Genomic DNA, 14,028 nt, shown 5'->3' on the forward strand with positions numbered 1-14,028 from the left:
TGCATTTTTATCATTACACTATCAAGGTATGAGAACATTAAAAAAGAGTTGGAACGCCAAAGAATCCTCCAAATCCAAGGCTGAACGAAGGAAAAGTAACAAAGAAGCATATAACAACTTCTACAAAATAGTTTTACCGTTTCTGGCCATTCTTATTTCTTTCATTGTGCTGTTTGTATACGTTAGTACTCAGCCAGTAAAAAACTGATACAATGATTTTGTGAATTTAGTTTTTAATTCACTTCTTACCATCATGTAGAGTTGTGTCATGGGGACTACTGCCATTTGGAAGTTTGCAAATGTTAAAACTTTGTAAACTTTCTAAATTACCATTGGATATCAATCAATCATGCTGTTTTTAAATCCTTGTGGCGCTAAAATGTAATTCATACTTAAAAGTTGTTTTAACAGCCGAGGAAATCTTATTCATGGTGCTAAAGTTTGTGTTGTATAAATGCACATTTCAAGTGTTTAGCTTATTAAAAAAATCATTCATCGATACTATTTCACGAATAAACCACCAATAAAGTGCATTGATATCATTTGTAAAACATGGAGTAAGTAACGTTTACAACACGGTGCTGACAGATACAAATTGTTGTGTATAAAGTAAATGCATACATTGACGTTAATAATGTACATTACAAATAACGCAGTTTTTGATAACGAGACAGGCCACGGCAGTTATAAGTGCTTTGCGCCGTGCCAGCACAAACCACAGTGCTGCGGGAACTGCGAACCATACGTCTGTGGTAACTCTTCCATGTATATAGTTTCGCGTCGCATATAAAACAATTCAGTTAATCAGTATTGATTGTTGATAACTTCCAAGTGTGACCGAAATTGTTCCGAGTCTGGAAACTCTCGTGATGAGACCGATTGGTTCTGCACGTGCCTCTGTGAACCAGTCCTGCTTGAACCGTGCAAATTAGTAGATTGGTGTTCTTCTACATGGTTGTACGGACCGGTTACACCACCGTCTTCGGCATCGTGTCTTCCGAAATAATCCGACACCGTCATTCCAGGGAGCGTTAGGTCCCTTCCTGTGCCTACTGATTCGTTCAGCCCTTGGGTAAATAGGTTCCAGGTCCCGAACTCTCGATCAATAATTTGTTTCGTGATTACAATGCTGTAGAAACTGGTCAGCAATTCCAACAATCCGAATACTATAGCCATTGCAGCAGACGCAGTCTTCTGGTTAAAGGTAGTTTTTGAAATACAGCGGGTGTTGTTGCCACTATCGGTACTAGTTTGGTTAAAGCATGCAGACATGTCGGTTATGCCTTGGTCTTTTTGTTGCTGCTCCATAGTACCCTCGGCAAAAGCACCAGAGGCCATCTCAGAGATTGCAATACTTATCAAAACAATGCAGAAAACCAAACTGATGGCCGACAAGCAGAGAAACAAAATGAGCTAAAAATAGTAAACACATTGTAAGTGTGTTTTTTACATAAAAGCAAACACCACAATTCTTTAAATATTATTTGATTTACAACAACAGATAGTATTTTACTAGTATTTACTATGTAAACCTGTGTAAACCAATACCAAAATGAAAGTATGTCGATATATTCCACAAATATATATTGGGGTAGGGGAAATGGGAAACCTTCTCATTCTATTTCCTCATCCTATTTAATAGTAAACAAAGAACATCATCTGTTTGGAGGTTGTTAATTGTTTAAACACGATCAGGATATTTGGATATAACGTGATAAAGATGTCCCACCTTTTCCCACCCTACTATATGTAGTGTACATTTTACACGGTTGATCAGTTCAAATTTGACGTATGTGGTTTTTGAGGGTATCGAAACACACGCTGCACAAGTAAAGCCATAAACCAATGATGTTCATTTTTTTGTGTTTTTAACCAAATCTATATAGCGCCTACTCGGAGTTAAATATAAATAAATAATCGTGTTAGAACACGATATTTAGTTCGTTATGTTTTATTCTTTGGGCCCCATGTTGAGAACCACTGTCATTAAATCAAATTTACCGTTGTGTGCCTTCGAAGCTGGGATCGTGACGTCACAACGCCTACGCAGCCTGTGGCAATTACCTGTGAACGAATTTTAGGCTTGAATGAGTACGTCATGGTATAACTATAGATCACTAAACTACTATCTGCTGGTAAACAAAAAATAAAAATAACACACAACAAGCAACGTGTTTCAAAAATGTCAACATACCGCTATTCCTATCCATATTCCAGCCCCGACCTTGGCGAGATAAAATACATCGAATGCAACAAAACTAAACGCGAGATCCAAAATGCCAATGAACAGAATCAGGAGTCCAAGAACGAGTTGCACCACGCCAAGCCTGGTAAGTAAAACGAATTGTATGGAATAGTGAACCATATAGAAAAAACTATGAATCTGTTTCGCATGTATAATTTATCATTATAACATTTGATACAAAACTACTGCTCTACATTATACACCCTTCCGGTTTAAGAAAATGTAGTATCATCATCATAGTACAATGAGAAAACATAGTGTCACAGTATATTGAGATAAGACGTGCGTAACTTGTATAAGACCTTGCGGGAGATTTGTTGTTACAACGTGACAGTAGCAGAAAATTCAGGAAACACCGACCTATGATCTTAAGTGTACACTATATCATTAGATGCTTAATGTTCCTTTACCAAACTATTCGAGTATGAAATTGCTTCGGTGGACGACTTCCCAATACATCGGGTCCCGGTAATGGGTCTGGAGTGACGTGGTTATGGCTTTCCTCCATTCGCAGTCGATTAGATAAACAATATTTCAAAATACATTAACACTGATGTTCCTTGCATCTTACTTTGCTGCAAATATAGATTTATGAGATCATGTTACTCCGTACTTATGTCTAAACTTTAAATATCTAATATACACTCTCGCTTTATGTTGTTTTTCTGGAAAATTCGCTTTAAGGCGACGAATAACGCCGCCGGGCCACACCACAACTGCTAAACAACAATAACGCAGCATTAGCAAAAGCCGCTAGTCTGAACTATTAGGAAATAGACCGGGTACGGGACAATTTGTTCTCAGATTTCCAATTAGTGGCACACAGGATGCAGAGTAGACCAGTACCATATATCTACTAAGCTAATACGTATATATGGCTTCAGCATAGTTCCTCTCCCGATATAATAACCGAACGTATGACGTAATTGAATGAAAGTGCTGTACTAAATTTTTAGGGGAATCATCTTTTTCGAAATTAATTGTTCTGAAATACTAAAACAATACTGAACGTTTTGTTATCATAATATAGCAGGTATAAAGTAGTGTAGGCGGCCTGACTGCGCTAAACGCAAAACACTTATGCTTTGTGAAATCAATTTTATAGTCCACATAAACGCCTTTCTTCAGGCTACGTTAAATATCATGGTGCGTTTGGCGAGCAGGCAACCTCGGTATTCTGTGTACACTTCTCCGTTTATTCTGCGCGCTGTAATTGCGTCTTGTTTGATCAACTCTTGAGTTCGGCCAACTTATAAAAATCTCGTGTACGGCAAATCAATACTTTTAAGCTTACTTTTATTTTAAACTTTATCAAGCGCCGGTAGACTTGAGCACCGAAGTCAATAGACACCAAGTGCTTGGTGTTTTGCCTTGAGAGATTTTGTTCTATATGAAGCAAGTGAGGCGAAACCGTTGTGCTGTGTGGCTGTGTGGACGTGCTTCTCGGCAGTAGAAAGAAACGCGATACCTCATTGTAAAACAGAGAGCTTGAGGTAAACGTAAATCCCCATGTACAAGGCTTGGAATGTTGTGGTGAAAGATATCGGGTCCCATTGACCTGACTGAGTATATTTCTGGTTGCTCAACATGCCGCATTGATTGCGTAAGCACTTTTGGCATATTTTCAACGTCCGTCATCATTGTTGTCGTGCCGTTCAACATAACATATAGTACTTTGGGGAAAGATGGGACACCTTTAACTTTTCGTTTTGTGATTTAAAATGAAATTGAATTAGAAACACTAAATTGCATAACAAAAGTAAAGAAAACTATGTCTTATCTTACCTCACACTATTATACCCTATTTAATGCAATAAGTATTTTTGCGTATTCCATGCCTATCTTATTTTTGTTAGCTTGGTAATTTAACGGAATGGGTTTTAAACATTTTTGAATCAATATAATAGCTTTGTCTTTGTATTGTTTTCTATTTTTGTTTTCTCGTTTAATATTTTTGGCGCGGTCCCTACGATTTAAACGCTAGGGCGCTCTCTTATATTTAGGCGGGCTTTGTGTTAAGTTAGATTGTTCGAAAATAGATTTGTTTACCTCGAAAATAAACTCGCGAAAATGCGTACAAAAGGAAAAAAAAGATTTAAATTTTATCAAATTTTAATGGGTCAGTGTCATATAGACTCATGGATTACCACTGAACACCATCACGGACAAAGTCGAATAACATTAGAATCAACTATAGCAATTTCTTAATCATCGTAACTTTATTTAAAATATATATATAAAACAAATATGATCTTTTAATAGATTAATTTGTCCACCTTTAATATAAATAGACTAATCTTTAAAAAAGTATTTAAACACTCACAAAATCGTTCATGCGTTTTACGTTTGACGCGCTGATGAACTCACAAAACAAAGCGCCATGTTGTTGTGTTGTTGAGCTGCGTAACAATCGTGTGATTAATACGTAACAAAAGACAAAACAAAGTTGAAATTTGATTGGCTGTTCAATATACTTCGGTTCTTAAATTTTATCAAAAGACAGCGTTTCTGAATGCTTTATTTAGCGAAATGTTTCAGGATTTAATTATAGTTTAAGAAATATGCAGCCTGAAAAGCATTACAGTTGTGTAATCACTTGTATTGTGTTAGATAATTAAGGGGCAGTTTTAATAAAGATAGCATTTTCAATCAAATTGTAATCAACAGTCAGATTTACTCAATTCATATGTTACCTTTTGTGTTACTGTTGTATTGGTGTTGCTGTTGTGCTGCTTTGTTTAAAATATATATTCAAAGTAATGTTAAATATATTTTTCCAGGTTCAATGGTGAATGCCCGAAACAATAAAAACTAAATCTGCCGTTAAGGCACGCCAAAAATTGGCAGGTAGTAATTCACCAGGTGCGTATTTTGTTCGTTCAGTGTCGATACCTTATGCTCACTATGTTTATTGTTATTGTTGCCATAAGAATAATGAATAGGTCCATACAGCATTACAAAGAATTTGTATGCCTTTGCATTTTATTTTACACATTTCTGTCTCTTCACCCAGTCGGCAGAGTATGGCAGTTCCTGACAAGATCTCGCGCATGCAAGATGGTTATTTTTTGAGTGCACGTATGCTTTCATCAAAAATCGGAGTGCAATGCATGTACATTCTCAAGCCACGTTAGAAAATCTTACTTAGTTTAATACTTATATTTTTCTTTGTTTAATTAATTGTCGTGTGGGGGACAAATTATAGTGTCATAAACAAAAGTTTGTAAAAAAATCGCTCGCGCACCCACCATACTCTGCAGACTAGCTCTTCAATATGTTACTAAATATGACTTTTGTTATTGTAACTCTGAACATTTATATTGTTTTAGATTCACAGAGAGCATCATCACTTTTACAAACAAAGCAGAAACTACCAGTTTATGTTTCACCTGACAAAGTAACATTTTACTTGGATGACCGATCTACACACAGTCGCATCTTAACCATCTATAACCCGTATGATTTTTCTGTCTATTATAAAGGTGATTATCTGTAAACAAAACTAGGAATTTACTTTTACATCTAGGTTTATAAACAAACAATAACTTAATCTAAATAAAACGGGACAATTCTTTTTTTGGTTAAGATACAGTATACAGAAAGTAAATAAATATCTGCCAATTTAATATATTGACCTTGCATGCCTAAGAACCTTATCTTTCACCTTACAGCTTGTTCTTAAATATATAATATAAACGTAACTCTGCCCCATATCATTGCATAATCATTTAATATTTCTTATTTCAGTTCTTTGCACAGCTCCAAAGAATTACACTGTAGCAGAGGCGAAAGGAAATATTAAACCACACTCTTGTTCAGATATGTAAGTGATGAAATAATAGACAATGTTCCCTGTACTTAACATTTATCCAGCATGCTAATTTGAATTATCCTACCCTTACAGTGTGGTAAGAAGAATTTCTCTTGACGAAAGTTTGGTGGAAATTGTTGATAAGTTTCGAGTGGAAGTTTTCTACACTGACATCGGTACCTCAAGTCGAAAACTCATCCCCACTTCATTGCTTGGTGCTAAAGATATTCCGGCTGTGCTGCTTTCAAGCGATTCAGCAGCAAAACAGGTTTCAGAGGAGCTACAAAACTCTAAGCTGACACTGGAGCCATTTCATCCCGACACTGAGGAAAAACAAGGTATTGTGTATGTTGTATTTGTATTTAAACAAAAACCAGCCTTATATTTCACCGTTTCTTGATTTTACACAATATATATTATATATATAATCACTGTGTAATCTCAGGTAAGGGAAGTAGACCAAGTTTTAAAAATATTTTGAGTTGCCATCACAAGTTTTGCCCAGTAATGTAAAAGTCAACAATTCATATTGATTAAACTTTTTAAAATGGTTAAAAAACTTAAAATGTATGCTTTAAATTGGGCTTATAAACTAATTCATCAAGTTGTAATGGATACACATTGCTTTTATCATGTTTGTTTACTGCTGTTGAAACACGTTGTCCTAGAATGACTAGTTTAACTTCCTATGTTGTAATATTTATTTATCTAGGTGAGTTTCTCAGCACTCGTTGGTTGTTACTGACAGTTGCAATTGCTTGTTTGATCGCTCTTGGCTCCCACACTGCTGGACAGGTGGACGATAGCAGCTTCATACCAAGCTATATCTCATTTACCCCAAATCAAAAACTAGTTGCTGCATATATTCTTGGTTAGTAAGTTACCATTATATGTTTGGTTTTTAGATCAAGTTTTGTTATGCATATACAAGTATTAAATAATAAATATTGGCCAATCAATAACTGTCTATAGGCTACCAAATAATGCGTTTTTATTCTATTCTGTTATTGAGTATGATTTGTAAAATAAAGATAATATATATATACATCTTCAATTTTCTTTCTCTATATATATTCTTTAATTAAGTTTAATATATATATATATACATTGATTTCTTTTATATATAGATAGGCAGATAGACTGTATTATTATAAATATTATTATAATTTTTTCCTTTTGTCCAGGCTTGGTGACAATGGCAATATTTAACCCTCTGTGAATGCAGTGAAGAAGCAGCAGTTTGTACAAAGATATATTTCTTCTCATATATATAACACACATTTGTAAATAGTTTCAAGTTCTTTAAACAACCATGTCTCGTACTTCTATAACTGGTGCCAGCCGCAGAAGTAAACGATTAGTTGAGAGCGGTTATTACGTATTTCCTAATGAATTGGAAGGCACTGCAAGTGAGGATGATGACACGATGTCAGTTGACTCCGACATGAGTGAGAGAAGGGTTAAGTATAGTGGTGGATCACCTGTTCATCGGCCATTTAATTGGCGTAAAAAACGGAATCCTTCTGGGTCTCCTGTGCGTTCACCAAATGCTGGGATCCCAGAATCAGCAAGCGCAAGGTCGGTGCTTATCAAGAAGCAAGTCACACGCAGAACTGGGGTGACGAAAGTGCTAAGTGCCTCAAGCACGCACCAGGGGCACAGTGTATACAGTGCTGCCTCTGCTCCTGTTGTACAGGGAAGCATGCAAATGTATGGAAGTGAGGGTGGTGCCCATGGTAGCACTGCCCCTCACCATTTCGCAATGGGGGAGTCGTCAAACCACCGACACCAAACAAGTGGTTTCACTGCAACAAGTTACCATGAAGGTGATTCTCAAGGCTCCATACATCAAACACACACAGCGGTGGCAGCGGATTCTAATTTTAAAATGCCGGGTGCAACTGTAGCCCACAGAAGGAAAAAATTACATGAGGTATAAATGGTAAAATGCTCTCAAAATTGTTATATATAAAACCTCGTTTTAACAGACACATGAAGAAGAACAACAAATTGTGACTGACATGGAACATTCATTCTCAGATGATGAAACACTCCCGATGCCCCGCATTAAAGAGCATGGTAAAGTGAAGCATGGTGTGGGTAAGCAGAAGATTATCATTCTAATGTCTTGAATAAGATATTAATTCAATTTTATAAATGCATATAATAAAAATTATGGTTTGATTTAAGAATGCATGTTACTTGATCTATTTGTATTTTGGTAATACAATATGGAAAATTCGAGTGTTAACTTATATATACTTACTTATATTGTATTTTTAGAACGGAATCAGTTGTTGCTGTTCAGGATTTTTGTATTGTTTTATCAAATTTTTTGCTCATGTGGTACTATCATTGCAAACACTGTGTGGAACATTGGACGTTTCTTATACCAGGTATAGTAGATTGCTTGGTTGGAACAATTGACCCTATAGGACTCTTATAGTCAGCCTTGATTCTTAGAACTAAATAGGAAAGGGAATAGTTGTAATGGTCATGCAGTAACTCATAGTGTTACTCTCAACTCGTCATAGTGTTTACTATTCATTCTTACAAATGTGTCCATAATATAAGTATCATTTTTTCCCTTATACTATTTGTATGTACTATGCATATGCATCCATGTATGGTAAATACACTCTTGCGTTCTGCAAAGAAGTGAAACAATGTAAATACATTTTCATCCATTGGTTTTTAATGTGGCTGAGCATAATACGACCAATTAAACCTTTGCAGAGTGTAACCAAAGTGCTTGTGCTAGACACATGGCTTTTATCAAGAAAAGCACCAAGATTCTCTTTTTTCCAAACAACTACTAAGTTCTTGCGAGCACTTCTTGTCCTTCTTGGTGTACTTTGTGCATGTTTTGCTTGCTATTCATATTTATCAAGAAAAGACCTAGGTATACAGAAAGGGTTGAACAAGCAGACCTACTGGGACAGACTCTCAGCCTATTCTGACCCAACTGTCTTGTTTGAAACATGTAAGCATCAGATTTTATAATTGGAAAAATAAATCCTGATTTTATAACATCTCGTTTAGTTAAAGATACCAAGTCAAAGTTGGCAGATAATGGACCAACATTGCAGATGGCTAAACATGACAGGGATGCGTTGAAACAAGCAATTGAGGTCTGTAACACTGTATAAAAGTATGTAGGAAGTTTTCATTGTTTAATATGTTTCTATGAACAGAATATAGAGCTGGCACTTGGACAGTTGGAGGTACGAGTGGCGGACCGACATTCAAATCTGCTTGATCAAATGCAGATTATGCATGCGAGCCATGCAAAGGATATTGGAAAATTGGGTGACGAAAATAAGGAGGTAAAGAATATACCTGTTTCACAAATGATATTTGGTGTATGTATATATTATGCAATGCGAAAATGAGTTGCATAATATTATAACTATCTGAAGATGTGGTGACCTTTGGTTGAGAGCCAAGTTTTATATATATATTTTATTACAGGTGGTCAAATCTGTAAAGAACATGGTGGAAAGCTCGGTAGTTCATCAACTTGTGGATGTTACAGCATTGTTTGATGAAAAACTGTTAAAGCTACAGGTATAAATATCTTTATTATGTTTTGTTCTGTATTAAAGATGGATTAAATGCTACCTATTTATCCTTGTATGATCAATAACTGTTTCGTTCGCCTGCTACTTCATGCACCTAATGCCAGTCTAAGAGTTATCACATGTGTAACTTTATGGGTGATTGATTTTTCTTGTATGTATGGATGACAAATTGGACAACCAATTAGTGACTACTGGGTTGGAGCAATTGCTGTTAGTGTCCAATTGTCTTGTCATGCCCCCATTGGAAGCAACATTCTGCATCAAACCTGATATCATTTGGTTGCAATGCAAAATCCACTGAGAATACAAACATAATGCTTTCCACAGGATCAAATTCACTTACTCAAAGAAAATGGAATTGAATCATTGGAAAAGCTGAAGTTGTTAATACAAGGAAAAGAGACGTCACTATCAAGTGAAACACAAAATGTTCTCAGTCATGTCAAACGTTTTGAAGATTTAATCTCGAGCCTAGATGAGAAAATTGTACAGCTTAAATTAGAGCACAGGTAAAAATAAGATGTAAAGACTAGTTTTAATTGGATTTATGTAATTGAGGTGTGGTTTGACATGCTTGTAAAAAATCTACCTTACCAAATTTTGAGACTAAATTACTATTCGCTATTTGGTATAGACGCAAAGCAAAACCTTATGTTATTTATCAGTGTGAATATGATAGCAAAGATCATAGACATTAAAACAGCAGTAGGTGCCCTCCTTTTTATTCTCTTAACAATAATGTAATTGTGATGTATGGCATTTTTTTCTTGCATTTGGATTATTTAATAACATTTGATTATTTAATAAAACTCAGTGTATTCAAGTCATCTATTGAGAGTAAAAGTGGAAATGTGAGCTACATTAAAGAAGTCGCTGATGATCGTTTCGTTGAAAACTTTCTTCAGCTTTTGCAAAGCACGACAAAGTTAAATGTAAACATTTGATATATTATTTCTGGTTTAGCTTTTAAATAGTATGAAAGTTGCTGGATTGTTTGCAGGGGTTATATTCCTGTTTTGTTTGTTATAATTAAATATGAGAGTACCATATATTGTTTGCATTCAAAAACTATTGAAGTTAAACTTCAAAAGTTGTAATTTAAATTTATTTAGACATTTTTTCTATGATTTGCAGAAGCCAAGCAACCGTAGGTACCAACATTTGGCTGCTGTGTTCATACAATGGTTGCAAATGAAAGGTTTTATGGATGAACAAAGCATCCTCGTTCTGCAGAACAATATCATTAAAAATACTTCTTCCGTGGCCGTGGAACTGAACAAAGAACTGGAGAGGAAATTGCGGGTCAGTTTAAAGTTTTAAACATTGTTCAATAAATGACGAGTTAATATGTGGGTGTGTAGCTTTAGGTGTTTGTTTTTTCTTTATTATTACCATTATCCATATTAGAAAGAGCAACCTAAAAGATCAACAGTAACTCTCGACACGATTATTCCAAAACAACAAAGTACACCCTCAACCCCATCAACAGTCACTGAAGTACTGGTCAAGACATGGATAAAGGAATCTTTGGATATTTACAGGTTTGCAATGATAACATGCATGTGAAAAACTCCCACCTGGGTAGATACTACAAACTAATACACTTCGTCAATATTTTTTTGCATACAGTGCGGATCGTATTGGGATGGGTGACTTTGCATTGGAATCGTCTGGTGGTTATATCGTTAATACACGATGCTCTACCACCTTCCAGCAAAAAACTGCACTCGTTACATTATTTGGGATCCCAATATACTACAATACTAATACACCACGTGCTGTGATACAATCAAGTGTCATGCCTGGGGAGTGCTGGGCATTCCAGGTAATTATATAACCGTCAAACAGTTTGCAAGGTTGAGCATAGTTAATTAGTTTGTTGTTTAAATAGGGATCGGAAGGTTATGTTGTTATTGGATTATCTGCTTCTGTGCAACCAGACTCCTTCACATTAGAGCATATACCTCAGGCACTTGCCCTATATAGCAATATAACTAGTGCTCCTAAAGATTTCTCAGTATATGGATTACACACAGCATCTGAGATTAATGGAGATCATCTTGGTTCATACAGGTAAGGCTACATTAAGGAAAACTATACATAATATAATAGACAACTAGAGACAATTTAAACGGTAATTTATCAAATATGTATTATACACAAATTTAAGAACTTTTAGGTTTGTGTTTCTGTTAAAAGGCGGAAGACTTAATATTTGTAATTTATTACACTAAGTTGATATTACAGATATGAAGAAAATGGCTCTCCAATACAAAACTTCAAAGTGGAGGCGAAGAAGTCCGACCAAACATACAGATTCATAGAGTTAAGGGTTGCCAGCAATTGGGGCAACCCACACTTTACTTGCATATATCGGTTCAGAGTCCATGGAACAAAAGTTGATGATACTCCCCTTTGAAAGTTTTGATTCACACACAGTTCTTCTGTAATACTGTACCTTGAATTGCTCAATACACCTTTCGTTTTTGTTTTTCTCTTGGTATACCATTACATACAAACAAAAATAGCAAAATTTAATGTATTTCATAAAGACTTCATAAAGACTATGCAAAATGAATTGCAGGCAGCAGTCACAAATTGTTCCACTTTTAAAACTTCATTACATCTCATCCACGAAAGTTGAATGCTCAGGCAAAGCAGTACACGCCTTTATATATACTATTTGCATGCTTGTTTTTTTCTTATTTGTTTCACTATTGCAGCACTGCTTCGCTTGGTTGGTTGTTTGCATTACAATAGCATATATTCCACAGTGTTGATTATCTATGGAAAGAAAACATTTCCAATACAAGAGGTTTAGGTTGCCATGCCCATCAGAAAGCCGCCAGCAAAACCCACAGAAACAGCAGCGTTTGATTTGAAAATTTCTTTTATCTAAAATAACAAAATATTGTGGTCGAGATTAAGGGTATTTAAATATACAAATACCTTAGAAATTGTAGAATTAATAGCAGGATGTTCATCTCTCAAGTTGCGTTGTGCCCTGTTTGCATCTCGATTTACTTTTCTCCAGTTAATTGTAACATAACCGGTCTGATGAGCAACTTGCATGATCAAGAGTCCACCGCCCACAGCAGAAGCAACAACCCTTCCCACTTTCTTGAAAAGATATCCAACCACTCTGTAAATTGGCAAAAGAACATTTGAGGAAAAGAATTTCCGGCCCCGTGCTATAGTGGTTAGCGCGCCTGCCTGTAACTCAGAGGTTATGGGTTCAAGGCTCGACGCTGCTACCATTGTGGGCGTATGTGTCCTTGGGCAAGACACTAAACGGCAATTGCTCCAACCCAGTGGTAACCAATGGGTTGTCTAAATCATCAGCCATACAAAGAAAAAAAATGAAAAAAAAACCCAAAAAATAATCACCTACAAAGTAACATACATGGTAACTCGTAAGCTGGCACGAGGTGTTAAACCCGTGTGATAACGACTGTTGTTTTCTGGCCACGCGAAGATAAAGTAAGTTACATTCATTTGTACAAAATAAAACTTTATCTTACAATCCCCCAGTTCCACCAATGGCAATTTGACTTGCCGGTTGATATGTTGCGAAATTTCTGGCATTTTGTAGAACTCTTTCATACAAAGTGTTTCCACGATTTGCCAACTCCGTGAGATCTAATACTTCAAACGAATCTTCTTCAACTAGTACAGGAGGTAAACAAATTTAAATGAAAGGGTATAAATAAGTGAGTCGTGAGTGTACAACAGTACAAGTGAGAGGCCTTAGGTATGCACAAAAGGCCAAATTAAAATTCTTACCTCTGTTGTTTTCTGCTTCTGCCATGATTAAATTCTGTATGAAATCTTACACAAACGATTTCGTTGAACAATTCTTCAGTGATTCAAATATCTCATTTGGGCCCAACCAAATTCTATTTTGTGAAGCAGATAAACAGGTCGTTTCGGTAAAAAGTTCCCTTTTGTTGTACCCGTTTTTAAAAATCTTTTACGTTTTATATCACCAAGCGAAATAAACTAATTCGTTTTAAATACTTATAAAACAAAAAATAAGCATCGTTCTGATTTTCATGACATTTTTGTCCAAACTGTTTTACGACCCGAAGAAAAGGCGCGTTGTGAGTATGAAAGTTTCACCTGGCGGTTTTAATGATGTTTAGTATCATTGACTTGTGACGTTGCATTAGATTAAAGAATGATAAACAATCACACAAGACGTGTTTTTTCCTTGTGAAATTTAACTAAGTTCGTATAATGTGAATATTTATCTCTGAAATTGGGCGAACAGCTAAAACAAATTATAATATTTGATTCACCAATAGAATAGCGTCTTTTCGTCACGTGACAACTAGTAAATCTTTGCATGATGGTGGGTTACGCAGGTACAGGGAAATTCGAAGCGGGAAAAC

General features: G+C 35.7%; 4 protein-coding genes across 6 annotated transcripts; 2 read left to right on the forward strand and 2 right to left on the reverse strand.

The window, feature by feature from the left end:
* Positions 1-420: 420 nt before the first annotated feature.
* On the reverse strand, positions 421-2,845 carry LOC149742901 (uncharacterized). Its single transcript, XM_089872012.1, has 4 exons — positions 2,656-2,845; positions 2,195-2,327; positions 2,002-2,064; positions 421-1,413 (listed from the first exon to the last, which is right to left on the reverse strand). The coding sequence occupies exons 1-4, from the start codon at positions 2,751-2,753 to the stop codon at positions 805-807; spliced, it is 903 nt and encodes a 300-aa protein (XP_089728138.1). The 5' UTR covers positions 2,754-2,845; the 3' UTR covers positions 421-804.
* Positions 2,846-5,268: 2,423 nt separating this feature from the next.
* Positions 5,269-7,275, forward strand: LOC149742902 (motile sperm domain-containing protein 1-like). The gene is made up of 6 exons (XM_089889358.1): positions 5,269-5,323; positions 5,575-5,727; positions 5,993-6,068; positions 6,150-6,394; positions 6,769-6,927; positions 7,241-7,275. The coding sequence occupies exons 1-6, from the start codon at positions 5,269-5,271 to the stop codon at positions 7,273-7,275; spliced, it is 723 nt and encodes a 240-aa protein (XP_089745484.1).
* LOC149742903 (uncharacterized) lies at positions 6,778-12,408 on the forward strand. Of its 2 annotated transcripts, none has more exons than XM_089871855.1 (15): positions 6,778-6,927; positions 7,241-7,989; positions 8,045-8,156; positions 8,340-8,452; positions 8,793-9,039; positions 9,099-9,187; positions 9,251-9,382; positions 9,528-9,623; positions 9,965-10,146; positions 10,452-10,569; positions 10,772-10,939; positions 11,045-11,178; positions 11,267-11,462; positions 11,529-11,710; positions 11,885-12,408. In XM_089871855.1, the coding sequence occupies exons 2-15, from the start codon at positions 7,369-7,371 to the stop codon at positions 12,054-12,056; spliced, it is 2,562 nt and encodes an 853-aa protein (XP_089727981.1). In that variant the 5' UTR covers positions 6,778-6,927; positions 7,241-7,368; the 3' UTR covers positions 12,057-12,408. The 2 variants fall into 2 exon arrangements, with proteins under 2 accessions (XP_089727981.1, XP_089727991.1); XM_089871865.1 differs by having other exon boundaries at positions 9,105-9,187.
* Positions 12,163-13,684, reverse strand: LOC149742904 (FUN14 domain-containing protein 1B-like). 2 transcript variants are annotated; one of them, XM_089872086.1, is made up of 4 exons: positions 13,421-13,684; positions 13,159-13,303; positions 12,587-12,779; positions 12,163-12,421 (listed from the first exon to the last, which is right to left on the reverse strand). In XM_089872086.1, exons 1-4 carry the CDS (start codon positions 13,443-13,445, stop codon positions 12,389-12,391), a joined length of 396 nt encoding a protein of 131 aa, XP_089728212.1. In that variant the 5' UTR covers positions 13,446-13,684; the 3' UTR covers positions 12,163-12,388. The 2 variants fall into 2 exon arrangements, with proteins under 2 accessions (XP_089728212.1, XP_089728203.1); XM_089872077.1 differs by having other exon boundaries at positions 12,163-12,532; positions 13,421-13,678.
* Between the last annotated feature and the right edge of the window lie 344 nt (positions 13,685-14,028).

The sequence above is a fragment of the Ciona robusta genome, chromosome 1, assembly GCF_009617815.1.
Source record: "Ciona robusta chromosome 1, ASM961781v2".
Lineage (NCBI taxonomy): Eukaryota > Metazoa > Chordata > Ascidiacea > Phlebobranchia > Cionidae > Ciona > Ciona robusta.

Coding starts and splice junctions, on each gene's coding strand:
- LOC149742903 (XM_089871855.1), top strand. CDS start 7,369: ATGTCTCGTACTTCTATAACTGGTGCCAGCCGCAGAAGTAAACGATTA. Junction 8,157..8,339: donor TAAAGTGAAGCATGGTGTGG/GTAAGCAGAAGA, acceptor TTGTATTTTTAG/AACGGAATCAGTTGTTGCTG. Junction 9,624..9,964: donor AAAAACTGTTAAAGCTACAG/GTATAAATATCT, acceptor TGCTTTCCACAG/GATCAAATTCACTTACTCAA.
- LOC149742904 (XM_089872077.1), bottom strand. CDS start 13,445: ATGGCAGAAGCAGAAAACAACAGAG. Junction 13,304..13,420: donor AGAAGCAGAAAACAACAGAG/GTAAGAATTTTA, acceptor CTCCTGTACTAG/TTGAAGAAGATTCGTTTGAA. Junction 12,533..12,586: donor TTAATTCTACAATTTCTAAG/GTATTTGTATAT, acceptor TTGTTATTTTAG/ATAAAAGAAATTTTCAAATC.
- LOC149742902 (XM_089889358.1), top strand. CDS start 5,269: ATGGCAGTTCCTGACAAGATCTCGCGCATGCAAGATGGTTATTTTTTG. Junction 5,324..5,574: donor TGGTTATTTTTTGAGTGCAC/GTATGCTTTCAT, acceptor ATATTGTTTTAG/ATTCACAGAGAGCATCATCA. Junction 6,069..6,149: donor CCACACTCTTGTTCAGATAT/GTAAGTGATGAA, acceptor CTACCCTTACAG/TGTGGTAAGAAGAATTTCTC.
- LOC149742901 (XM_089872012.1), bottom strand. CDS start 2,753: ATGGAGGAAAGCCATAACCACGTCACTCCAGACCCATTACCGGGACCC. Junction 2,065..2,194: donor GAATATGGATAGGAATAGCG/GTATGTTGACAT, acceptor ATTCGTTCACAG/GTAATTGCCACAGGCTGCGT. Junction 1,414..2,001: donor AGCTTCGAAGGCACACAACG/GTAAATTTGATT, acceptor TACTATTTTTAG/CTCATTTTGTTTCTCTGCTT.